At 41.3% G+C, this 27,657-nt stretch overlaps 1 protein-coding gene across 1 annotated transcript in view; it reads right to left on the bottom strand.

Annotated features, from left to right (window-relative positions):
- Positions 1 to 2,140: 2,140 nt before the first annotated feature.
- Ntf-2 (nuclear transport factor-2) overlaps positions 2,141 to 27,657 on the bottom strand; it is a 197,666-nt gene continuing 172,149 nt past the window's right edge. Inside the window, exon 4 of the mRNA XM_080266135.1 lies at positions 2,141 to 3,813. Within this exon, the coding sequence (XP_080122261.1) occupies positions 3,703 to 3,813 (111 nt within the window). The 3' untranslated portion in view covers positions 2,141 to 3,702. The remainder of the gene's footprint in view (positions 3,814 to 27,657) is intronic.

Genomic DNA, 27,657 nt, shown 5'->3' with positions numbered 1-27,657 from the left:
TTCCTTGTCTAACCATCCTGTCATATGCTTTCTCCAAATCCATGAAGGCTGCATATAACTTCTTTTCCTTCTCTAGAAACTTTTCCACTACAGACTTAAGAATGAATATCTGATCTGCACAATTCCCTTCCTGAAACCTCCCTTTTCTTCCCCAGCTAACTCCTCTGTTATTTCCTTAACTTGATAAATAAGTATCCTACCATATACTTCTCCTATTACACTATGAAGACAAATGCCCCTATTATTACCACACACTTCATTTTCCTCATTTCTTTTGTACAGGGGAATAATTATACCAGACTTCCAATCCTCCTTGGCTGTACCTTCCCCCCATGCTAATCTCCTCATCTTCCATATCCATTTCACCACACTTCATCAATTCCTGGGACTTTCCCCATTTTGACTTTCTTCATTACTTCCAGTACTTCCATCCTACTGATTTCTTTCCCTCTTCTCACCTCCTCTTCCAAGCCATTCCCCAGCCACTTACACTCTCACTGCTTTCATATACAGTAAAAATATCCTCAAGCTGATGATGCTAGATTTTCTTTTTCCTTGCCCTCATAACCCAGGGACATCTCATCTCAGCTGAATGGTGCTGTTTGGCAATAGCCAGAATAAAATAAAATACGTCTCATTTGGTGAATGAAAATGACAAGTCTGTAAGAATATTCACTTTAATTAAACAAACTACTGGTCATGATGAGTGATGCTGCATATGGTAAACAAACATTTGGCAGAGTTTGCTTGCCCTTCATAAGTATAAACCACAGAATAATATCTAAGCCCATGCTATCCAACAGGTACTTCACAAAACTGGTAACTGTTCCCTTTGCACAAGCAAGCCTATGTTAAGTGTTGCAAAATTATCTTCATACTGGTATACCAGTGTTAAGGTATGGTCTTGAGAATTTACTAGAAAAGTGCACACTTACAAATAAATAATCTTCCACTTATGCAGTAATGTCAAGCAAAATAAGTTACGTTTTCTCTGATTACCAGAAAATGAAGCCCTAAATCATGTGGAATCTATAAATAACTGATATAATGGCATGTAAATTCAGAGAAACACCATACTTTTTTTGAGTAATCATTAACAGTATTTTTAACTTTGCTGAAGGCAGATAACCAGCATCCCTGGTATCCTCCTAGCTCTTAAACATACAACAAAACTAAATGGCTAAATGTTAATGTTTCAGTCCTAAATTCTACACTTGTGCAGTAACTGATGAACGGGCTGAGCACTATGACACACACATGCACATACAAAACCAACTGCGAGTGTGTGTGTGTGTGTGTGTGTGTGTTTGTGTGGAAGCTGGGCAGAATTACCATACACAACCACCCTCAATGAAGCCATAAAAAAATCCTCAGAATTCTCCCACTGGACGAGAGCTGCTTACATGGACAATTCTTAATACTATCAACAAGGCAAGAGGGTAGTATGGGCCCTAAGTACTGTACTAAAATAGTGTGTGGTCTTAGTATTCAGATTTTGAATACACAGGACTGATAAACTGTAAAGATATATGGCAAACAGTCTTGCCAGTTCATCTTCTGCTATATACCAATCAATATACACTACAGAAGTCTGATGTGCACAGGTTTACTTAATTTAGACAAAATTTCTGTACATAATTTTGCTATGGTCACACAACTGACTTAGGATTTTACTTCTGCAAAGGTAACTGATGGTGAGCAGTGGCAAGGGAATAACAGCCCAATCAAAGTTGGAGAAGCTTACCCTAAACATTTAGCCACACATCATGACATGGCATAAGAAGCAAAAAGTATTATAGAAAAACAATTAGTGGAAGATCATACTGTAGACAAAAGTGCATCACTACTCCACCCAAGGGATGTCTGTAAGTGCATAACTCCAGCCATAACAATAACATATGACTTTCTTCATACAAATGAACCCCTTCACACCAATGACTTACATTTCTTCCTTTTATTCTTACTACCTCCTGAATACTATATTTAGCTCAAACAGATTCTTTGTAGGGATTTGATATGGCCCCTGTAATATGACTGGTCATTCATTCATCTAATACCCAATCAAACAAAACTGTCTCGTGGCAGCAATAATAAATGAGAAATTCATTGTCACTGTGAATGGTTTGAAAAATTATTCTTCCAATGATGTAAAAAAAAAAAAAAAAAAAAAAAAAAAAAAGTCAACTGCATTAACCCCTTGAATCCAGGTGACATCTTCTATACTTTATTCTTGCTGCTACAGACTATTTCATTCAATTTAGAATGGGCCTCTCAAAGCAACAAGGTTTGTTTAGCCTGAATCTAACCTTCTGAGGTCTAAAAATCTCTCATTACCTGAACAAATAGGTCTAAGGATGGCAAAAAATAAGATTAAAAACAATGTCCTCAAGCTCAGTGGGAGGGGGGAGTCCAGTCAAGGCTTCAGTTTACACTTATACTCTCGTAGTTCTGGGCAAAATCAACAAAAACCTTAGCATGCAGCAAATAGTGTCAGTAGAAATCTTACAATTATGGGAGCACCTGAATTCTGAAAAAGTCATTCATGCACTCTGTATTCATTTATCTATTTAACTTAGTACCAGTATTTATTAATGCCAAAATTACCTTCTGGTTTCTTCAAAAGAACTACACGGAACAGGGTAGGACAGATGCCCACACAATCACTACCCTTGTGTTTTCTTAACTGTACAGGTATGCTTTATCAGTCACGATAACAACAATTCACAAACTAACGAGTATGGGAGACCAAAAACTAAACCTGAAATATTTATAACCCCCAGTTAAAAAAAGATAAGCGGTTCCACCTACATAAAATTAGCTTGTTCGTTCCTGTTTGTAATAATAAACTGCAAATGCAGGTTACAGCATAACAATATGTTCTCCCTTTCCCTTCATTACAATGAAATATAATAATAATAATTATTATAATTATAATATTTTTCTTCGATTTCATTCATTCATCCTTGATAATAATAATGATAATATTAACAAACAACTGGGTAGTCAAAAGTGACTGACATGGGCTTTTACTTAACCCTCTAATCCAGTGATTTATTTTTTTATATTACTCTGTTTTTATCTCCAGATGGTTTTATTCAGTTTTGGAAATACTTTTGAAATTGAAGGTGTTTGATATTGGTTTTATTAACCTTAACATGGCTACAAGTACACCCCAAGCTCAATAAAATTCCCTGGTTGTAGCGTCATCAAAAGAAAAATATATCATTGGACTGAAAAGGTTAGTTACGCAGGTGTGACATTATGGCCACATACACTGATGGGCTGGACAGAGGGTCCTTCAATTTTGATCTACAAGGGCCCAGACAGCTTGGGCAATGACAGGTAGCAGGATAGGACTGACAAAGGATGAAGAAAATGAATCAAATAACACAACACAGCTAGACAAGGTTTAGGTACTAGGCAGATGACAGGGTAGGATTAAAATGCCTAACTGGAGAGTTATAAAGCAATGAGGGAAACCATGCTGAGAGATCAAACTGAGAGTCCACCAACTCTTGAAGCTCAGATATGGACAGCAAGATAAAGATATGATGTAACTAAAACAAATGACACATTCTGGTCATTTATCAGATGTAAGGGTCTGGGGGTCAATGAGATGAAAACAAACAGAGGACTGGGAAGGGCTTGGACAATTATGCAGAGCCTAGATAAAGTGTGAGAGCTGGGAAGGAGTGGGATAGTTCAAGAATTGTGGATGACAAGGCGGAATGAATCATGCTGAATGAAGAAGGAGTCATTCATCGGCTTGAGCACAAAGGTCTGGGAGAACCCATGCACAGGATCCTCATCCATCTGCAAAGAGAAACAAATTGTTAGTTACAGGTATACCCCAGTTTAACGATGAAATTGTTTAAGTAAAAACCCATTGTTACATGGGGTACCGTATCTCGGGGTAGATTTAACATATAAATTATAGGGATATGTTTTTGAGCCTTTGGTATCCCCCCCCACCAAGTCTGAAACCCAGCCAAATGGGTCCAAAAAGAAGTTTAAAGCCAATCTAAATGGCCTAACAGCTGTAAAAGAAGATAACATAAGCCTAATACCTTTAGATAACTCACTAAAACCAAAAAATAAAATCTGAAAATCATCAAATATGTCTAAAAAATCAAGCTTAGTAAACTGTACCCCAAAATGACAATGTTCACCCCACCTATGGCTAAAATATATTAATCTAAGTCTAAAAACAGTTTATAAATCAACCTAAAAAACACAATTATAGTCACACAATTATATCATCAAAATCGGTAAGAAAAAATCAAACCCCGTCGTTAAACCAGAGTTTGGCCATCGTTAGGCGGGGTATGGTGGTATTTCTACTCCCAATGTTAAGCCGGGGTATCACATCTATGGGTATCGAATATCGAGGTATACCTGTTTACAGGATATATATATACATACATATATATATATATATATATATATATATATATATATATATATATACATACATACATATATATATAATATATATATATATATATAAGTCCTATTATTCGGCAGCTGATTATTCGGTAGATCCAACATTTCAGCGGTTTTGAGAAATAGTCCCATTTACGAAAATCTTTGATTGTTCACCAGATGTCCGGAATCATCTCGGCAGTCCAGGAAGTCTTATCTGTGACTTGTAGGCCTAATGTTTCATTACACTTCTGTATGTTCACTAATTTCTATATTTTTTCAGATTCAGGTAATGTACTGTATTGATTACAATATTAGGTAGTATCATACAGTATAGTAACCACCCCCACCAAATTAGCGAGGGTTATGTTCCAAGCCCCCTCGCTATTTCTTGAAATTCGTTCATTCTTGACGCCTTCCTGAAAGTGACATTTACCGGTAATTGCTTAGCCCATGAACCACTGATTCTGTATGCATTACCCATAAATAAATGGTGCTTGTTAAATCAGTTTCCCCGTTGTTTTTAGCTGTACGGCTGTGACAGTTCTAGTATTTTTATTCCTTAGCATAATGGTGGAAGGGAATGTCCTGTTTAACTATACCTAATAATTTAACCAAACCTAACCTAACCTTGTGTCAGAAAAATGCTTAAAAATAAATTGGAGGAATGTGAATTGCTAAGGTCTTTTTGATGAAAGTTAAACATACATTTAGCGCTCATTCTTTTGTTCATTTTTGTGTTTAAGGTGAAAGAGAGAGTACTGATGCGAACAGTAATATACCCCATTAACCCCTTAACCCCTTAAACGCGGCCGTGTACAGTCGTTCCCCCCCGAGTGGCGGGGTTGTATCACGGTCTGAGTACCTGTAGGAAAATATTCGCCAAAAATCAGAGATTAACCCTAGAACATTATACTTGGTATGGCAGATAGTACTTACATTCAGCTTTCTCCAGAGACAGGTGTTGAGCCTTCGTGGACTACCCAAGGACTTGTGGAGACTTGCAAAGTTGGGTAACCAAATCTTCACTTTCACACCTCCAGCAACCCGGTTTCCCCTCTACCACAGCCTCATTCTGTCACAGTAAACTTTATACTACAACGTAAAGGTAGTTAGGAATCCGTATTTGTACAATAAGCACTGAAAATAAGGCTAAAATCAACGGAGCGTACGGCCGACATGCAGCGCGGCGGCGGTCTTCCCGTCACTCAACAAACATTTCCATTTTCACAGCTAAAAACATGTATACTACATTATTTTCAATCATATTGCTTACCAAAAGATCACCACGGCGCGCTTTTTATTCTGCCTTACGCCCGTCACTTTATTCTCGTTCCTGTCGGCCGCTTGCACTGACTCAGAAGAGCTAGAACTCGCCATAATGTCACTTTGAAAGCCTGCGGTAAACTGACGCTAAACAGGGGCAAACCGTGAGAAAAAAAGCTAGTGTTACAACTGGGGAAACAAGCGTTTCCTATTAGCATAAACTGCTTGTGAGAGGAGAGCGTAGATTTACAGTTCTGAGCACTCAGAGCACTGCCATGTATCACAGCCAGGCTGGCAGGTGCCGTGGTGGGGGGGGGGACGGGGGAAAAACGCGATACTTGGCAACAACAGAGGTCAGTGGTACAAAGGTCAAGTGTGCTAGAAGTAGCTAGAGGGTGGTGGTACTGATAGACAATACCAGCTGGAGCCTGCCTGTCCGCGGTTATTCAAAATTTACTAGAATCGCAAACGCGACGCTCCGCCGTTATGTCCTTTTTGCCGAGCGTCGCAAACGTGACGATCCGCGTTTAAAGGGTTAATAAACTTCGGGACTGAACAACCCTTTACACTACCGATGTCACTGATGTCAAGTTAGTGTCAGCTATAAATAAAACTGAACAATTATGGGGAGGGAACGAAGGTTACTGGTATGTTTACACGACTCTATGCTACGATTCCAAGCAGTCAGACGGTCAGTTAATCTCAGATGTTTTCCATTTGGTAAAAAATGCACCGTAACTTTATCAACTTTTCTGTGACTCATAGCGAATAATAACATGGGTTTAGGAAGCTAAATAACACATTGCTAAGTAAGCCAGATGATTATCTTCACATCTTTAAGAAAAATGAATTGATTTCAGAAGAATGGAAGAAACTTACTCTACGTACTCAGAGAGGATTAAATTTCTTCCATTCTCTTAAAGATGTGAAGATAATCATCTGACGCTCCTAGCAATGTGTTATTTAGCTTCCTAAACCCATGTTATGGTTCGCTATGATTCACGGGAGAAATTACAAAGTTACAGTGCATTTACCAAATGGGCGAAAACATCCAAGATTAACCGACCCCTTGACTGCTTGGAATCGTAGCATAGAGTCTTGTAAACATACCAGTGACCTTCGTTCCCTTCCCATAATTGTTCACAGTTTTTTCATTGCTCACTAACTCGACATCACTGACATCGGTACCGTTAAGGGTTGTTCAATGCCGGAGGTTATTAATGAGTTAATGGAATACATTACTGTTTCCATCAATACTCTCCCTTTCACATGTAAACAAAAAAACGAACAAAAGAATGAGTGCTAAATGTACATTTAACTTTCATCATATTCCTTCACTTTATTTTATGTAACTTGCCGACCATTTTATTTTGTTTGGAAAAAGTACTGTATAAAGTACTCACTCCAAACATATTTGTAATAATATAAGTAGTGATGGCCCTTGGCCACCCCGTTTGGGATACATGGCATTTGGCAATGAATGAATGAGTTCACCAATACAAGTGATGTACTGAGCTGGTAGGTAATATTTCGTATCATTTCAGCCATCCAGGAAGTGTTATCTGACTTGTCGGCCTACTGTGTCATTACACTTGTATATGTTCACTAATTTATATATATATTTCAGATTCAGGTATAGTACTGTATTGATTGCAGTACTGTACAGTATACAGTTCTCTCACCAAACACAGTTGTAATACCATAAGTGGTGATGACAGTTCACCAATATATTTAAGGTACTGAGTGGGTAGGTTTTTTGATTATTCAGCAAATCCAATTTCTCGGCATCATCCCGGTCCAACAGATGCCAAATAATAGGACTTTTACTGTATACAGTATATATATAGTAAAATGATAATTGACTTCAGTAGACCGGAATTGCTTTCATCAGACTTGAGGAGCTACCGGACTAAATTCCCATACTGTATACAGTATCTGAAAAAGTCCGATAAAGCTAGAAGCAGTCCCGACTGCCTGACCACTTATGCTAAGTTCACCACAATACGGTAAATAAAAGACAGGTTTATCAGTATACAGTACAGTATTATTATATATATTATGTCATTTGTTTAATGTAATAGTGTTATAATACAGTACATTACCACAATGGTAGTCAAGACAGTTTAAAAACTGTTCAGGCGATCCGGACAAATGTCTGATACATCGGAAAAAGTCCGGATTAGCAGGGGGAAGTCCGGATGTTGCTTTTATAGGAATTTCGCATTTTTCGGAATGGTTTGGGTCACAATTAGTCCGTAACAGTGAGGTCTTACTATATATATATATATATATATATATTTGTAGTTTTGCCTTTCGCCACTAGGAGGAGTCAGCAGCACCCCTTGTGCATCAGTGTGGCCCCAGCCGTATCTGTGAGCGGACGTGTTGTTGAGCTATGCTTACTATTGTAACGTGGTGTGTAGGTGGTTTGGTGGTTTTGCAATGGCAGACCTCATGGTACAAAGAACCTGCATCAACTTCTGCTTCAAGATCAACAAGATGGCTGCAGAAACTCACTGGTTGCTTCAGCAAGCCATTGGTGACAGTGCCATGTCCCACAGCAGAACATTTTTCTCATACAAGCGGTTCAAGGAAGGACGAACGTCCGTCAAAGACAATGACTTCTGGATGACTGTCAAAGGCAACAACACCAAATAAAGTCAGAAATGTTCATCAGGCTATCCTAGCAGATCGTAGACGAACTATCCATGATGTTTGTGATATTGTTGGACTGTCGTAAGGGAGTGTGCAACGCATTTTGTCGAACGTGTTGGACATGAGACACATCGCTGTAAAATTTGGGCCAAGACTGCTGAGTGACGAGCAGAAGGCCCATCGCATTGCAGTTTGCAGTGAGCTCAAGAATCTGGACAGAGATGATGCCACCTTCATATCCAAGGTCATAAACTGGTGATGAATCATGGGTTTATGGTTATGACCAGAAGACAAAGCAGCAGTCATCGCAATGGAAGTTTCCCAATTCACCGAGGCAGGAAAAAGCATGTCAAGTTTGCAACAATGTCAAGACGATGTTGATTATTTTCTCTGATATCCAAGGGATTGTTCACAAGGAATTCGTCCCACCCGGTCAATCTGTCAGCGGAAAGTTTTAGTCAAGTTTTGCAGCGTCTGAGGTAGAACATCCGCCGCAAACGTCCAGAACAGTGGAAGAACAAGGACTGGGTCCTGCATCATGACACGCCCCCACCCACACATCAATTGTTGTCTGGCAGTTCCTGGCTTCCATTAACACTGCAGTCATTCCCCACCCACCCTATTCGCCTGACCTTGCCTCCTGCGACTTTTTCCTGTTTCCCAAGCTGAAATTACAACTGAAAGGGCATCAATTTGACTCGACTGAGGAGATCCAGACAGAATTGCAGGAGGTGCTCAAGACCATCACGCCTGAAGCCTTCCAGAGACATGGACTCGAGGAAAAAATGCTGGGATCACTGTATACATGCCCAAGGGGACTACTTCGAAGATGACTGTGAGAACTAGGAGGTAAGATAACTTATTTGCCTACAATATTCAAATTACAGTATATATATATATATATATATATATATATATATATATACTGTATATATATATATATATATATATATATATATATATATATACAGTAAACCCTCACTTTATCGCAGGGTTATGTTCCAAAGGCACCCGCGATAAGCAAAAATCCGCGATGTATTGACGCTACCCCTAAAATGTCTATTTATTGTCTCTATTAATAAGAAAAACCAGTACGGGTACTCACTGATGATGAATGTGATGAATTGAAGATGGTGATGATCATGAAGTTCAGTACAAGGTGTATACAGTATTAGTTGTGCAGCTCTTGAGAAGGCGCCTATGACGACATTTCTGCGGGCGGCAAGCGAAACATAAGTGTAAAGTAACAGTACTGTACAGTACTGTACTGTACTGCTTGCCCTAAAATGCCTATTTACTACTACTAATAAGAGAAAACAGTAAGGATACTCACCGATGCAGAACGAGTTGAATTGAAGATGTACATTACTGTATATCTTCAGTTCAACTCGTTCTGCATCGGTGAGTATAGAGACAGTAGCGAGCGAAACGTAAGTATAAAGTTACTGTATTGCTTGCTAACTAATAAGGACATGAAATATCACTGAAATTAAGAAATAACAAAGAAAGTGAATTGTACAGTACTGTATGGGTACTCACGGATGATGATTTTGATTGATGATCATGAAGTAGCTGTGCAGTACGATGCTGATGATGATGATGATGTACTGCACAGTGAAGCAGAGCGTTTACAGCTCTTCAGAGGGCGCCTCTTCATCAGGCGCTTCAGGTGATGCAGGTGCTTCAGGAGGTGCTGCTGCTGCTGGAGATGTAGGTGGAGTCTTTTTCAGTGGCCTGAGGAACATGGTGATGGGGAGTTGTTGCCGTTGTTTCTTCATGGTATTGAGATTTCTGAACAACAAAATGGCTGTGTCAATCGCACTGGAGAACTGCACAGCACGAACCATGTATGGATCCCATTTCTGAGCCATCAGCTGCAGGTCGTTTGTGGCTCTTACCATGTCAGACAGGCGCTCTAATGTTAGACCCTCCTCCTCCTCCTCCTCTTCTTGTGCTGGATCTGTCGGCTCCAAGTCCTCCCCTTCGCTGGCTGACTTGGTTAACTCTGCCAAATCCTCATCTGTCAGGGTCTCGGAGTGTGTGTCAATGAGGTCATTGACTTCCTGGGGCGTGATGTCAGCAAAACCTTCACCACCGAGGATCTTCGCCAGCTTGACAAACTTGTTCACTGCAGAATGGTGAATTTCATCGGGGGAGAAGCCTTTGCAGTCGTTCACACACTCGGGCCACAATTTTTTCCAGCAAGCATTAAGGGTTTCCTTCTTCATGTCCTGATGCGCCTTCTGGATGATGAAGAGACACGTCCCAATGTTGAAGCTGCGCCAATAACTTTTCACAGTGAAGTCGCCGTCCCTGTCCATTGCATCCACCAGGTGTTGAAGAGATCCTTTGGTGTAGAGTGCCTTGAAAGCACGGATCACTCCTTGGTCCATAGGCTGGATGAGAGAGGTGGTGTTAGGAGGCAAAAATTCAATCTGCACTCCCTCGTAATGCAAATCAACAGGGTGGCCACCACCATTGTCCAACAACAGCAGCACCTTGAACTCTAGTCCCTTGTCACTGAGGCATTGCTTGGCCTGAGGGATGAAGCACTGATGAAACCAGTTGGAAGTCAGGAGCTTCGTAATCCATGCCTTGGGGTGGCTCATCCAGTGGACTGGCAGCACGTTCTTGTTTTTGTTCTTGAGAGCCCTGGGGTTTGCTGCCTTGTAGATGAGGCCTGGTTTCATCATGAAGCCAGCAGCATTGCCACAGAAGATAAGAGTGGCTCGGTCCTTCTGTGCTTTAAAGCCAGGTGCTTTGGCTTCCTCCTGCATTATGAACGTCCTGGACGGCATCTTCTTCCAGTACAAGCCAGTCTCATCCATATTGAAAACCTGTTCGGGCTTGTAACCCCGTTCCTCCACGATCTGCCGGAACGTTTCCTGGTACTCTTCTGCAGCTTCACTGTCCGCCGATGCAGCTTCCCTGTGCAAAGTCACACTCCTGATTTGGAACCGCTTCTGGAACTGGTCAAACCACCCTTTACTGGCGTGAAATTCCTCAGGCTCTGGTGCTGTAGATGGTCCTGGTTGCGGCTCTTCGTTGTCGTCTCCTTCGGCGCCCTCTACTGCGAACTGGTTGTACAACTTCCTGGCCTTCTCGCGGATGATGTTGCTGTCCAGCGGGATGTTTTTCTTCCTGCAGTCGGTTATCCACAATGCCAGGGCCGATTCCATCCTTACGATGTGTTTGTTCCTGCCTGTAGACACCCTCTTAGCATTCTGGCAAAATCTTGCTGAAACAGCGCTCCTGACTGCGTCCTCGTTCTTCTTTATGTATCGCACTGTACTTTCGTTGATCCCATAACGGCGTCCGACTGCGGCATAGCTTCTCCCTTCCCGCAGCATGTCGAGAAGTTCAGCCTTCTCCTGCAGCATCATAATCTTCCTCCTCTTGACTTCCTTGGCACCAGAAGGCTTACAAGATGCAGGGGGTTTGGGTGGCATTGCAGGGGCTTCAGAAAACCAGGAGAAAGCGGCAAAAACAAGTGGTGAAAGGCTGAAGTGGGCACGGCGATGTAGCTGAGGCAGGAACACGAGGTAAACTGGGAGGTGCGGTATGGTGGTGCGGTGAAGTCCCGCTCCTTTCTTTGAGGATGGCGCGTCGGCAGCAGCCAATCAGCGCCAAGTAAAAATGTACTGTAAAGCGTGTTTGGATTGGCTACTCGTAAGGCTCCAGCCAATTGTGTGCCACCTACCAATGAGTCTGGGTATTTCCTCACCCCACGCCACAATTTCACTTGTATTTTATCAAATATATTAGCCGATTTTTAATTATTATTTTAATTAATACAGCTATTAATATTTTAGAATAAAGATGTAAAATACCATAAACATATCCATTTCAGAATACAGTACTGTACTGAAAATAAAGATGTAAAATATGTACTGTACCCTAAAAATGGCCGTAGTAGGCTTTGCGGAAACCGCGATGAGGCGGGGTTTCCCGCAATGTAAAAATACTTAGGTTCCAATGAAAATCCCGCGATAAAGTGAACCGGCAATATCTAAACCGCATTATAGCGGGGGTTTACTGTATGAATATATATACATACATATATATATATATATATATATATATATAGATATATATATATATCTATATATGGTATATATATATATATATATATATATATATATATATATATATATATATATATATATACACAATATATGTATATATATATATATATATATACAGTAACCCCTCCAATATCCGGATCAATAGAGCCATAGGCAGGTCCGGATAGTGGTCCTGTCCGGATATTGGGCCCCAGCTTATGGACTTGTACTGATGGACCCTAACTCTGAAAAACACCTATACAACTCCCTCTGGACATGCATTGCACCTATTTAAGACCCAAATCACACCAATAAGGGACATAAAAGACTGAAATAAATGCAAAAGAACCATAAAATGAGGTTTTAGAGGTGAGTTTATACAATATTAAACATTCTGGGTACTTACAAGTCCCTTGCTCCTGGACTGGTTTGAACCGCCAGTTTGCAGTCCACAGTTAATCCTCTGCACTCTAAATTCTAATTTCTTAACACTGCACAACACTGCAAATTCCTGTGTGTTCTAGTGGCAAGGTATTGCAGTTTATTCACTGTTTATTCACAAAAAACAAGCACCTGTGGCTTGCACTGTTATGAGTATCTGCTCTCCATCGGAGTTAAGCTGTGACTGTTGATGTTGGTGGGGTAACAGAGTTGCCAGATCGCAACAGCCACATTACCAATCTCCTCAACTTTCATTGTCAAATATAACTTTTCATTACCAAATTCGTAAAGCTAGCATATATTCTTCACTAATTATATATACAAGTGGAAATACATGTAATCACTCTCCTTATAACTAACACCATGTTGATTATTTTCACACTATGTAGGGTAGCAGATTAATCAGAGAGAGCAAACAATCCACCATCTCCATCCTGTGTATCCTCATACATGTGAAAAATCCATTTGGTAATGCATTATTCTAATTCATTACCAAACGAATTTTTCATTACCAAATTGGCCCACACTTGGTAATGAAAAATACCAAATGGCAACCTGACTGGGGTGGGGGTGGGGGAGGAAGGAAGGGGTGAAGGGACCATGGTGTAACAGCTGTTTGGCGCCAGGCGGGAATTTCAAATTATGGGAGGGAAAAAAGTCAGATTTTTTTCGAATTTTTTGCGGTTTTTGGCCCATTTTGGGAATATTGGATCCCAGGAGGATTATGTCCGGTTAGTGGGGATGTTCGGATATTGGGTGTTCGGATATTAGAGGGATTACTGTATATATATATATATATATATATATATATATATATATATATATATATATATATATATACAGTACAATCCCAGCTATCCGGTGTCCAGACAAACGGAATACTCAGAAAAACGGGAAAATTCAAGGGTTGGTAAAAATGTCAGTAAATTATAACTGTGCGCCAATTTGAATGGACCGCCAAACCGCCGTTTGATCGTGTCACGCGAGGCTGGGTGAAGTCAGACAAAGCGAGGTGAAGGCATTTCCGGCTAATGTAAATCCCTAGCAAATCCTCTTAACCACCCTTCCTCTCCCCCTCTTTCCCCTACTTGAATTCAGTCATCCTCCACACCCTCCAAAAATCACCAGTCTGCTTTTTGCCATCAGACAGTAAACAAGCTCTCTTGCTATTGTGTTCCTCCGATAGACGGTAATTTGTACACTCCAAAATGCCTAAAGTGCAAACTAAACGTAAGCGCATCGTGCTTACCTTGAAACAGAAGCTGGACATATGCAACTGACTTGAAAAAGGCGAACATTATAAAACACTAATGGCTGAATATAAATGCTAATAGGAATGAAAGTTTACTTTGTTGGAAGAATAAATAAATAAATAATATGCCTGCATTTCATACGTACATCATTTATTTTATTTTCTGCAAAACAGCTGAGTGGCGGGTGAGGGGTGGAGTGATGGAGGTCAGGTGGGGAAGAAGAAGAACAGTCGGGGTCAGAGAAACGTAAACAAACTCACGTGGGGGCACAGGTGTCGTGATAATTCTACAGTGTAGTCTTAACACATCATCAGTTCACTAATAAATGTTCAAGTTTTTATTTATTTATTTTATTTTTCAATTTTTATGAGTACAGTACATATAATGAATACAGTAATTCAGTAAACAATGGACTGGTGCAATTTGCAGTACTGCAAATTGCTAGACAATTCACGCACGTGCGTTATGACCATGGTGTGTGTTTACAAGGCAGTTTATCAGGCGGAATCTCTTAGTGTAACCCCTAATGTGACTGGTGAGTACCTGAACTGCATTTACTGCTGTGATAGACTTTGTATAGATTTGACTTGAAAATCAGAAATACGGGAAAAATCTGTAACCGGGAAGGTAAATTCCCCAAGCCACCCGGTTAACTGGGATTGTACTGTATATATATATACAGTATATCTATCTATCTGTCTATTGCCAGATGCCTCAATCCCGTTTGGGGTGGCCACAAACAAATCGCCTCCAAGACGCCCTGTCCCCCGCCATCTCACTGCCCTGCTCCCAACTCACACCCCACTCTCTCATATACCTCTCCACCCCATCCCTCCATCTCATCCTCGGCCTCCCCCTCCCTCTTCCCTCCTCAACCTCACTCACATACACTCTCTTCGTCAGTCTTTCACCCTCCATCCTCTCCACTGTGTATATATATTCATTCATTCATTCATTGCCAGACGCCATGTATCCCAAACGGGGTGGCCAAGGGCTTAGATATATATATATATATATATATATATATATGTACTGTATGTATGTTTGTATGTATGTGTGTGTGTGTGTGTGTGTGTGTGTGTATATATATATATATATATATATATATACAGTAATCACTCTAATATCCGGACGCCCAATAACTGAACATCCCCACTACCCGGACCTAATCGTCCTGGGATCCAACATTCCCAAAATGGTCCGAAAACCCCAAAAAATTACAAAAAAAAAAAAAAAAAAGATTTTTTCCCGTCCGTAATTTGAACCTGCCACGCGCGCCGTGGGAGAGCGTTGTTTTGGTGCGTCATTCCTCCGACATCCGATAGAGCGCCGCTGCATCCTCCCCACTTCCCACCTGTCTCTCACCGCGAGTGAACGTACGCTCTTCGTAATGGCTGCCCACGTGATCGCTTTTGTGGTGGTGCCCTACCTGCTGCAGGGCCTCCTGCTGCTCTCGGGCCTCCTCTTAGTGTGTGTGATGATGGCCCCACCACCTGAGAAAAGGAAGAGAGTGGTGTTGACTCTGGAAAAGAAGAGGGAGATATTGGAGAAAGTTGATGCGGGTTGGTCTTCTTCACGCATTCTCCGCGAGTACAACCTGGCCTGGTCGACTTTGTTCGATATCAAACGTTCCCGAGACAAACTCATGCAGTACACGGCTGACTTCTCATCGAGAAGCAAACGCAACGTGGAAAGGAAGGTTATGTTTACCCCCAAGTTTGCAGAAATCGACCGATCCACGTTGATTTGGTATCGACAGCAACGTGCAGCTGGTGTGATCATACGTGGAACAGAGCTGAAGGCTGCTGCTGAGAAGTTTGCAAGGCTTCACGACGTCCTAGACTTCAAGGCATCTGAGGGTTGGCTCTTCGCGTTCAAGTTGCGACATGGCCTTACTAACCGTAAAGCACATGGCGAAGCATTGGACGCTAATGAGGATGGAGTTGACGAGTTTCGGCACAAGGTGAAAGGCTTGATCGAAAGGGAGGGCCTAACTCTCGGTCAAGTCTACAATGCTGACGAAACTGGCCTATTCTATCGCTCGCTGGCAACGAACACTCTAGCCGAGGAGACGGAGAAGCGTGTACCTGGCCGCAAGCTTTCCAAGGAACGGATATCTGCTTTGTGTTATGCCAGTGCTAACGGCATGCACCAGCTTAAGCCCGTTGTTGTTGGCCGTGCAAAGCAGCCTCGGTGCCTTCGTGGGGTGATGGATGTCCTTCCTGTTGTCTGGTACCATTCTTTGAAAGCATGGTTCACAGCTGTGATTTTCAAAGAATGGTTTCACCGTCACTTCGTCAAGGAGGTCATCCATTACCAGACAAAGACACTGGGAATCCCTCGCAACCAGGTAAAGGCTCTCCTTCTGCTCGACAATGCACCTGCCCACCTGTGCGACAAGGACTTGGTTGCTGAGAATGGCCGTATTAGGTGCATGTTTCTGCCACCTAATACGACTGCTCTCATTCAACCCATGGACCAAGGAGTGATCGTGGCAACAAAGCGCCTATACCGTCGGAAGTTCCTGGACGAGGTGATGGTTATTCTTGAGGACGAGGACGAGCGCAGGGAAGGACGGGACACACGAGGCAAGCAGACTTTGGAAAACCTTAGCCGCTACAACATCGTCTGCGCTGTACAACTGGGCTAGTGCATGGAAGTCCCTGTGAAAACTCTTGAAAATGGTTGGTCTCGTCTGCTTCTTGGAACGGATGTGGAGTACGATTTTCTGGGGTTTGACGTGGATGACTTCCATGCACGGCTACGTACGCACAGCGACGATGTTGATGTGGACGATGTTCGTGAGTGGTTGGATGATGACGAGGGCGATCCTGGGTATCAGACGTTGTCTGATATCGAGATCGCGTCTTCGGTTGCTAGTGTCAGTACCGAACTTGAAGATTCCGACGACGAAGGCGTCGATGATGCGGACTCCTCTCAGCAGGACACTACTCCAGCCATCCCCAAGCTGAGAGCACTCCGGGAACATCTAGAGTTCGTCCTAGACTACCTGGAACACCCGGACTGCGACAGGGAGATGGGGCCCTTGGGACTCATGGAGGAAGTGCGTGCTTTCCGGCAGCGCATCATCAATCGTCAGAATCATCGTTCCTTGCGTCAGTCAACGATTGACAGTTTTTTCAGGCCCGTGACCCCCACTGTGCCCAGCCCTGGCTCCACTCCGTTGCCTCCCCAAGACAGGCCCTCATGCTCCGAGCCACAGCCCAGCACATCAGCCACGGTGGAGTCACCGCTCGACGTGAGTTTGCAGCTTTCTTCAGAGTCCTCTGCAGTGGGTACGCCATCACCACGACCCAGCGATGCACCCCTAGGTCGCCTGCCAGTGATACTCTCGGACTCTGACAGCGAACAAACAGCAAGAACTTCTCCACTAGACCACACGGGAATTTTGAGTGTTGTGCAGTGAAAAAAACGGTGTGTTGTGTTAAGGTTTTCAAGTTGAGAGAAATGACTCAATAGAAAAGAAATTTAACGTAAATAGACTTCTTTGTTTTGGCTTTGGAAAATAAAAAAAAATTGGGAAATGTTAAAGTGCAACACTAAGTTACAATGGAGCATTATTCGGACAAAAGTGAACACTGTGAAGAGAACGGACTTCTGTGTGTTATTGACTAAGTTCAGTGCAAGACTTCAGGAAGAGTGTACTGCAAGTGCTTCAGGAAATCGTTCTTACTGTCAGAGTCCGAGAGGAGGCGGTTATTCATCGAGGTGGCCAGGGACTTGCTGTAAGTAGCCAGAATGTTTCATACTGTACTTTTTTCCATACTATAATTACCAGAATGTTTCATACTGTACTTTTTTCCATACTATACATACCTCATTTCACTCTTTAATGTCCTTTATTGGTGTGAATAGGGTGTTAGTAGCTATGCATGTGCAGTAGGAATGTGTTTTTCTGAGTTAGGCTAGGTTAGGGTCCATAAGTACCAGAATGTTTATTAATGTATGAACATACTTCTAAACCCTCATTTTATGTTTCTTTTGCATTTACTTCAGTCATTTATGTGCCTTATTGGTGTGATTTGGGTCTTAAATAGGTGCTATGCATGTCCAGAGGGAGTTGTATAGGTGTTTCTCTGAGTTAGGGTACATAAGTACAAGTCCATAAGCTGGGGCCCAATATCCGGACAAAACCAATAACCGGACCTACCAATGGCTCTATTACGTTGGATATTGGAGTGATTACTGTATACCAGGCTTGGAGTAATTACATATGCTTTCAGTCAATTACAATTACAATTAGAATTACTAGCCCATTATTACATTACAGTTACAAATACAATTACAGGGAAGGAAAAATATGACAAATACAATTACAATTACAATTACTCAGTTTTAGTACTTCCAAATTACAATTACAATTACAACCTAGTTTGTGTTCAATTATATTTCAATTACTTATACACAGGTAAACAAAAATAACAAATTGCAGATTACTCAAAACATTTATACACTTTTTTTTTTTTTTTTTTTTTATCATCTAATAATACTGTCTCGTGTAACATGTTTACTTCAGAGCAAATCCACCCTTCTCTCTCTCTCTCTCTCTCTCTCTCTGTTCAGTATCTCATACTATATAAGTTTATCAAAGTATTTGTGTGATATAATTATAATTGTTCTCCTCAATGCTCAATTACAATTACAAATATAATTACTATATTACTTAAAAAAACAATTACAATTACAATTATAATTACACATCATTAGAAATAACGAATTACAATTACAATTATCTTAAAAATGTGTAATTAATTATATTTCAATTAAATTACAATTACAATTACTCCAAGCCTGCTGTATACTGTGTATATATATATATGTATGTATGTACTGTATGTATGTTTGTATATACATATATATATATATATATATATATATATATATATATATATATATATATATATATGTATATATATATATATATATGTATATATATATATATATATATATATATATATATATATATATATATATATATATATATATATATATATATATATATATATATATATATATATATATATATATATATATATATATATATATATATGTGTGTGTATATATATATATATATATATATATATATATATATATGTATGTTTGTATGTGTATATATATATATATATATATATATATATATATATATATGTATGTTTGTATGTGTATATATATATATATATATATATATATATATATATATATATATACTGTATGTATGTATACATATATAGTCCCTCAATAATCAGGATGCTCAGTATCTGGATGTGTTCATTATCCAGATGCTGGGCCTTGGTTCTCTTAAACCATTATCCAATTTTACTTGCTATTACCCAGACGTAAAACTCCCCCTAGAACTTCGGCCAGCCAGCCAACATATTCAAACATTCGGTATCGTGGCTGCTGGTCTCGAACCGTAAGTGGGAAGTAGTCCGTAACTCACAATGAGAGATAAAATGTCCATCCGCCCCTGTAATGAATGGTCAAAGTCGCATGCTCGTCCTAACACTCACAACAAACCTACAGCTCCCAAGAAATACGGCTATAACCCACAAGCCGTGTCAAAACGTCCACAGGCATCCCCACTGAATGTCCATATCGCATGGCCACTGGGCCAAGTCTTTCCCAATCGCCACCACCATCAAACACAGACCACAAGCCACGGGTACATGTTCGACGACAGCAGCCATTCGCCTCTCTACCAAACGTCGAAAATCCCCTTGTCACAGTGGGTTGTGTTTCTGCATGGCCACTCAGCATCTAACAGATCGCAAGCGACGAGTAAATGTATGGTAAAAGCGCCCATCCGCCTGCTGACAGAAGGGGAAGAATTCTGCCCACAGCCTTGTTTCTCCCCCCCCCTCCCATCCCTCCTCTGTGGTGATGACACGGACTCATGAGTTTTCACTTTTTTTTGCAATTTATTCAACTACTATTGTTTACTTGAGAGGAGCATGTGGAGTGACGTGGAGGGACAGGTTGACGAATGAAGAAGTGAAGGAATGTTGTGGGGTAGATGTGGATGTGGTTGAGAAGATTAGGAGAAATACACTGAGGTGGTTTGGACATGTGGAGAGAATGGAGAATGAAAGACTGATTAAGAGGGTGTATGTAGGTGAGGTGGAGGGAGGGAGAGGGAGGGGTAGACTGAGGATGAGGTGGAGGGATGGAGTTGAGAGGTATATGAGGGAGGGGGGGGGTGAGTTGGGGGGAGGGTAGTCAAATGGTGGGTGACAGAGTGACTTGGAGGCGTTTTGTCTGCGGCCACCCTTTGCGGGATTAGGGCGTCGGGCTATAGATAGATAGATAGATAGACTATTGTTTGTATTGAAATTTAAAAAAGACCATGAGAAAGCTCATGAAATTCTGCCTCTAGACATACTGAGTGTATGCTTAACTATTGGAAGGTACTGGCAAAATTTTGCACTTGGATAGTGGGAAGTTATATGAAGTAAGTTTTACTCATGAACACTTTATTCCTGCTGCATTTTTGTACACTCAATCCTCATAAATCGCGGGAATTTGGGTCTGGACCACTGCCGCGATTTACAAATTCCACGGTTTATAAATAATAACTCTTATGTGAAAAATGAATTTGGGTCTGGCCTTTGGCCAACCACCCCCCACAGCACCCTACCTACACCTATCTAGGCACCATCAAACACAAACATACAAATTTAGGAATATTCAGTGCATGTATTAAACAGAAATAAGCCATGTTAAGGGATCTCACCTTAATCCTATGACGATATTGCTTAAGTGAATGGAGTGGGGTGGTGTTGGGAAGAACTTAGAACCTCTCAGCATGAGGTGGGGGTGCTCCCTCATGCTGTTCTCCCTTCTCCAGCTCCTCTGCCTCCTTCAGGAAGCCCTCAAAGTCTGCCTCAGAGATGACAGATGCTGTCATCCACGTCCTCAGTGTGTGAAGGGCCAGGCTGTGGTTCAGGCTCAGCTTCTGCCCTTACCCGGGCAAAATAATGGGTGATGAGTTCCTGATGTTTCTCATTAACTCTGCGATTGTACAATTCCTTGTAAAAACGCCCAGTTTTTTCTAGGTGACCAATACTCTCACTACACCTTTCCTCATCATGTTCAATGGATTTCACAATCTCCTTGGCCAAGTCTATGTAAACAAGCAAATCACTGAGCTCCGTCATAGAAGGCCCGCCAAGTTCCTGCTTATTCACTTCACTCACTTCACGGTTAGTCTGCCTTTCCAAGTGCTCGTCGTCTTATATAACAGCCTCCATGACAGCCTCAGCATCATCAACCTTCTCAGTAATCGCGTCCATTATGTCACTAGCTGACACTTCACCACAGCCTGGCAGATTCCGAGCCAGTTGAACAACAGCCTGTACGTTGTCCTCTACACTCTGAGTTGGCACGTCGTCACTCGTGAGGTTAGGCAAGAGAAAGCGCCAGGCACGTGCAATTGTTGCAACATTAAGCTTGCCCCAAGCCTCTACTAGTGCATCAATAGAGTCCTTGATGTTAAATTTCCTCCAGAACTGTTACACAGACAACACCTCCCGACTTTCTCTGGGGTCAGGCTCAACAACACCCACCCCTGTCTCACTGTCGCTGCGATCTCCCTCAGCAGCTGCCACTCCGATGCATCGTTGATGACAGCTGAGGTAAACTGGCGATAAAATAACTAGGTGTAAAACAGCTTCGTATTCACTATTATCTCCTGGTCAAGTGACTGGAGAAGAGGTGGTGGTGGTGGGTGGGAGGAACATAACTTTGACACTGGGGTGACGCGAGGTTAGGGCTTGTGGGTGAGCGGAAGCATTGTCCATGAGCAGCAACACTCTGAACGGCACTCTAACACACTTGCAATGAGCCTTCGCATCCTCAACAAATCTGTCAAACCAGTCCACGACTAAGCCTGTAGTAGCCCATGCCTTAGCCTGCTGACGCCAATACACCCCTGACTGATCCATGTCTTCGAGGCTGCGGAAGGCGCGGGGTTTTCTTGTCTTATTAATTACAAAAGGCTTCATCTTGAATGTTCCCTTGGCATTGGTACAAAAAATGACTGTGTAGCGCCCCTTGTCGAGCTTCCTTCCCCGAGCCTTTTGGTGTTGACATGGGATGTATGTGGTGCTAGGCAGCTTTTTCCACTGGAGTCCAGTCTCATCCATGTTGAAAACAGTTTCTGATGTATAACCCCCCTCCTCCAAAACTACCTGGAGGACGGTTGGAAAGTCCTCTGCCGCGGCCACGTCAGCAGACGCTCTCTCTCCAGTCATGTTCACGTTCTTCAGGTGCTTCCTTGTCAGAAATTTAGCCAACCACCCATGGCTAGCATGGAAGGGTTTAGGAGGGTTGATACGGAGCCGTTGACTTGCAAATTTGTGAAAACTCTTAGCCTTCTCCCTGATGACAGAGCCGTCGACCGGAATATTCTTCCTTGCCTGCCTCAGGACGAACATCTCCAGACATCTTTCTGTCCAAATTACCGTCTCGTCTCTGCACCGTACCCGGCCGTATATGTGCCCAGTCCCATAAGCTTTGACGCACTTCTTCACTTTCTCCCTGTTTTTGTAGATCGTCCTTATGGTCGATTCGTTCTTCCCAAATTCTTTCGCCAGCCTTGAAAACTTCTCACTCTTCTCAACACAACAAATGAGCTCCAAATGTTGACTGTACAACAACGGCAGCTGCTTCTTGATGCCATACTGCTTAGAGCGCTTCATCAGGGGTTCGGGAGGGGCCATGGAAGGTAGGAGGTGGGAGGGGGGGGAAGTGCACAAAAAAAGGCAGGTAGCTTTCATACTCCACGGCAATAGTCTGTAATGTGCAGACAGGCGGGAAGAACAACAACAACGTGGCGGCATTAGTATGCACACTTGCCACCAGGGACGGGTGGTGATTGGTTGTTGGGTCGCGATTTTCAAATTGAATGCCGGGGTTTACGATTCTCCTCGGAAAAGGCCCACTTCAGTGCCTAGGTCCGCAATTTTCTTGACTTAACAGGATTTAAGGGTGCCGGCAGTCTGACAGCCACTTAGCCGTGATTTACGAATCCGTGATTTATAAATATGCGATTTACGAGGATTGAGTGTACTTTTACTTCTTAGTTTTATGCATTTTTATCAGTTTATCTTGTAAACACCAGCGAAGGTGATGTTATACCATTTATACCAATATAACCAATTTCCGGTGGCATATTTGGTCGTGGAATTTTGGGGGGTCCCCAGGAGCAATCACTCAGCACAGACAACAGATTTTCAAACTGTTTATCATTTTTTGGGAGATTTCTGTTGGTTATGCATTGTTTTCTGGATGTTCAGCATTAATATGGATAATCCTATGTGTGTTTTGATATCTCAATATGGAAGAATGACCTGAAAACAGAGCCAAAATTAGGAGGGGTACTGTACATACAGTAGTGTATAGGCAGGGGTTTTTTAGTTTTCAGTGTTTTTTTCATGGTTTTCTTGGTGTTTAGCATTAATATGGATAATCCTATGTAAGTTCTGATGTCTCAATATGGCAGAATAACCTGAAAACAGTGCCAAAATTAAGAGAGGTACTGTACATACAGTAGTGTATAGGCAGGGCGTTTTTTGGTTTTCAGCATTTTTTTTTTTTTTTCATGGTTTTCTTGGTGTTTAGCATGAATATCGATAATCCTATGTGTGTTCTGATGTCTCAATATGGCAGAATGACCTGAAAACAGTGCCAAAATTAAGAGGGGTACTGTACTTCCAGTAGTGTATACACTCAACCCTCGGCTATCACGGGTTCCGCTAAAGCGTATCTCGCTATCACGCCTATATAAAAAACTACCCAAATACCTTTATCATGCACTAAATGCCTGCTATTGTGCACCGCAAATATTCGAAAATTTCAAAAAGACCAGGCTCCAGTGTTCCGCCCAGCCAACAAAAGCTTCACTCCGTGATTGGTCGTGTGACATCAGCGCCAGCTGAGCACTGATTGGCCGCTCGACAGAGTCTCCTGCCCGCCAAACCATTCAAGTGCGCGCCCTCAGACTGTGAACAGTGACAGCAAGAACAATAACCTTTTTTATGATACGACCATGGCCAACGTACCCCCTCCCGTCCCCCTACCATCACCCAACATAATGCTGCGGCACCTGGCAGGGAAATAAAGAAGAAGAAGAACCTAAGTTATGCAGATAAACTGGAAATGTGAAACTTATAGAGAATGGTGAGACCAAGCAAAGTGTGGGGAAGAAACATAACATCAATGAATCAGCTGTGAGGGGTATTTATAAGAATCGTGATCACAGCATAAAACATGCTCATTTTTAGATTAATATATATTAATACCGGTATGTGGTACAAAAAAGGTATCTTAGGGGTAAATATTGAGGTCATGGAACCAATTAGAATTATTACCATAAGTTCTTCAATTCGGCTATCACGGTTTCGGCTATAGCGCAGCCATAGCGGGACCAATTGGGAGTGATAGCTGAGGGTTGAGTGTATATATATATTTTTTTTTCCATGGTTATCTTGCTGTTTAGCATTACTCTGGATATTCCTGTGTGTGTTTTAATGTCTAAATATGGCAGATTGACCTGAAAATAGTTCCAAAATTAGGAGGGGTACTGTACATACAGTCTTGTATAGGTTGGGTGTTTTTGGTTTTCAATGCTTTTTTTTTTCTCTCTCTCATGGCTTTCTTGGCATTTAGCATTACTTTGGATATTCCAGTATGTGTTTTGATGTCTATATATGACATTTTAACCTGAAAACAGTGCCAAAATTAGGAGGGGTACTGTACAGACAGTGGTGTACAGATGGTGTTTTTTTTTTTTTTTTTTTTTTTTTTTTTTGCTGAAAATTATTTTGGACAATCCTATGTGTTTTGATGTCAAAATATGGCAGAATGACCAGAAAACCCTGCCAAAATAAGGAGGGGTATTGTACATAAAGTAGTGTTTCGGTAGTTTTTTTTTTTTCCCCCGCATCGTTTTCTTGGTGTTTAGCATTACATTGGATATTCCTCTGTGTGATGTCTAAATATGCCTGAATGACCAGAAAACACAGCCAAATTAAGCATAGGTTCTGTACAAATAGTTTAGGTATAGGCTGGAGATGGGTATGGGAAGGGCCTGGATATGGTTGGGGAAGTGTTCATTATCCGGATGTTGCCACTACCCGGACATGCCTTTGGCTCTATCATATCAGGATAAATGAGGGATTACTGTATATATACAGTATATATAAAATGATGTGCCTAGTTGCATACAGAGCTATGTGACATAAATAAAAAATGGTGAAGAAATCCATTCAAATTTTAGCAACTTTCAGATTTTTTTTTTTTTTTTTTTTTTTAATGGAGCCAAAGGTATGTACTATAATGCTACCATATCAAAATCTTTTATAACTCATACGCATTTTGGATGGCGAAACAATGAATGCTTTATAATGTATAAATACAGTGTCACCAAAAGTGATAAACACATCACACTGATTATATTTGTATGACCTGCCTACTGAGTGTGAGATAATGCCGTCATAATATGCATGACCTAGCACTAGAAATCTGACTCCATAAATGGATAATACAATTGTATTAAAAAAAATAAATAAAAATAAAAATAAATCATTATACTGGTAATACCAAAATAACCATAGTTATAGACATGTATAATAAAGGTAAAGAAAGTAAGATACTGTACTGAAATAGTATACTAACAATGACAGGAACATACTAAGACCAAGACTAAAGATAATGAGATCGTACTATGATGACACCAATGACCTTAAACAAGCTAATCAAACCAGGTATCTTCAAAACAGAAACAGTCAGATGGTAAGATAGTGAATAAGATAGTGCAGTGATGACACCAATGACCTGAAACACAAGTAATCATACCAGGTATTTTCAATATAAAAACAGTAACATGGTAGGACTGTGATCAAGATAATAATAAGATAGTAAGACAGAGTTACTACCCACACCCCTGTGGCAGACTGCACATGGCCACTCTTCCTATGCTTTGGCAGTGCTGCCACCAATCCTAGTCATTTTTATTTTTTTTTATAAATATAAATAATACTAAATCTGCATTTACTCTCAAATCCTTGTGCCCAATTCCAACTCTGTCTATTATCTATCTATAGCCAAACATCATAATCCGGTAAGTGATGGATGTTTGACTTCAATTTAGTTGTTTTACCAGAAGGGGCACTAACTCTCTGCCAACCCACTTGTTGATATGTAAGGAACACAGAAGGGTTGATTATATGGTTACCACCCAGCATTGTAAATTGTTTCCTGGCTTAGAGGAAACCATCAGGCTCCTCACTCAATGTAAAGCCACCTGAAAAAGAATGAAGAGTAATAAAAAGTGACAGGAAAGATGAGAAAAATAGTAAGAGAGAAGGGCAGACAAAGAAAATGAATGATAAAAGTGAAGGAAGAAGGAGGCAGCACCAAATCCTATGAGTGGATGATGGTTGCCACCACCTGCCACCATCTCTCCACTTCCTAAATCTTTCCTCTGCCTCCCTTTCATTCTCTGCAATAAACACCAAGTCATCAGCATATGAAATCTCCCATGGGAGTCCATTTCTTAAGTCACAGGAGAGAGTTTCAAGCACCATGATAAACAATAGGGGGCTCTAGACTGACCCCTGATGTAGGTCACCATTCACTGAAAACTCATCACTCAAATCTCCATTCACTCTCACCTTAGTGTGATCACCCACATACATCGCCACAACCACTCTAACCAGTCAGTTCTCAATCCCATGCATTCTCAGTGCCCACGTCACCAACTCCTAGAGACAGTCAAAGACCCTGTTCCAAATCAACAAAACGAAAGTACAGCTCCCTTTTCTCTCCTACATTTTATTCTGGAAGCTGTTTTCAATGAATATGGGATCACTGCTCCCATTTCCTGGTATAAGAGATCCTGAGAAGAAAGAAACTGCTCTATTAAGTGTCCTCTAGTGGTGATCACAGAGTCACCTCGTGGGGAACGCCAGTAACTGAAGTCACCAAGAAGAATCAGAGGAGGAAGGGAATGAAGAAGCAAGGCAAAGATTGGAAAATCAAGAGGGACTGAAAGAGACAAACAGAGAAAGCTAACAGTGATCCTCTCATTCAAGGATGCACTACACATCAGTGATGGTCAGAATATTTGCCTTCCCCTTTGCATTAGCAAATACTCTCGCATTTTTTTATATTCACATTAGCATGTTGTTATGCGAGGATTTTGCGAATATTAATACTGTATCTTTATTTATGCTGTAAAGTTTATAAAAAATCATGTACAGAGTTAAAAGCTATGAGGTGAATGGGTGTTCTAGGCTGGTGTTGCCAACCAAGCTGCTGTGCCATGCTAGCTTGCACTGCTTGCTGTACCATGAAATGTTGCCAGATTACCAAAATAGTCCAGATTTCTCCACATTTTTTGCCCAATGACAAATTTTCAGAACTTCTCAGTAAAAAATGGGTAATCTCCATAGTTTCAGATCATAGCCAGAAAAAGTACTCTAAATCTCAACAATCTGCGAGAGGGAGAGAGAGAGAGAGAGAGAGGGAGAATGCCA

The sequence above is a fragment of the Coenobita brevimanus genome, chromosome 18 (genome assembly GCF_032717465.1).
Source record: "Coenobita brevimanus isolate Jiangsu-jjx chromosome 18, ASM3271746v2, whole genome shotgun sequence".
NCBI classification, from domain to species: Eukaryota; Metazoa; Arthropoda; class Malacostraca; order Decapoda; family Coenobitidae; genus Coenobita; species Coenobita brevimanus.
Note: the sequence above shows the minus strand (reverse complement) of the source record. Positions and strands in the feature narration are given on the sequence as shown.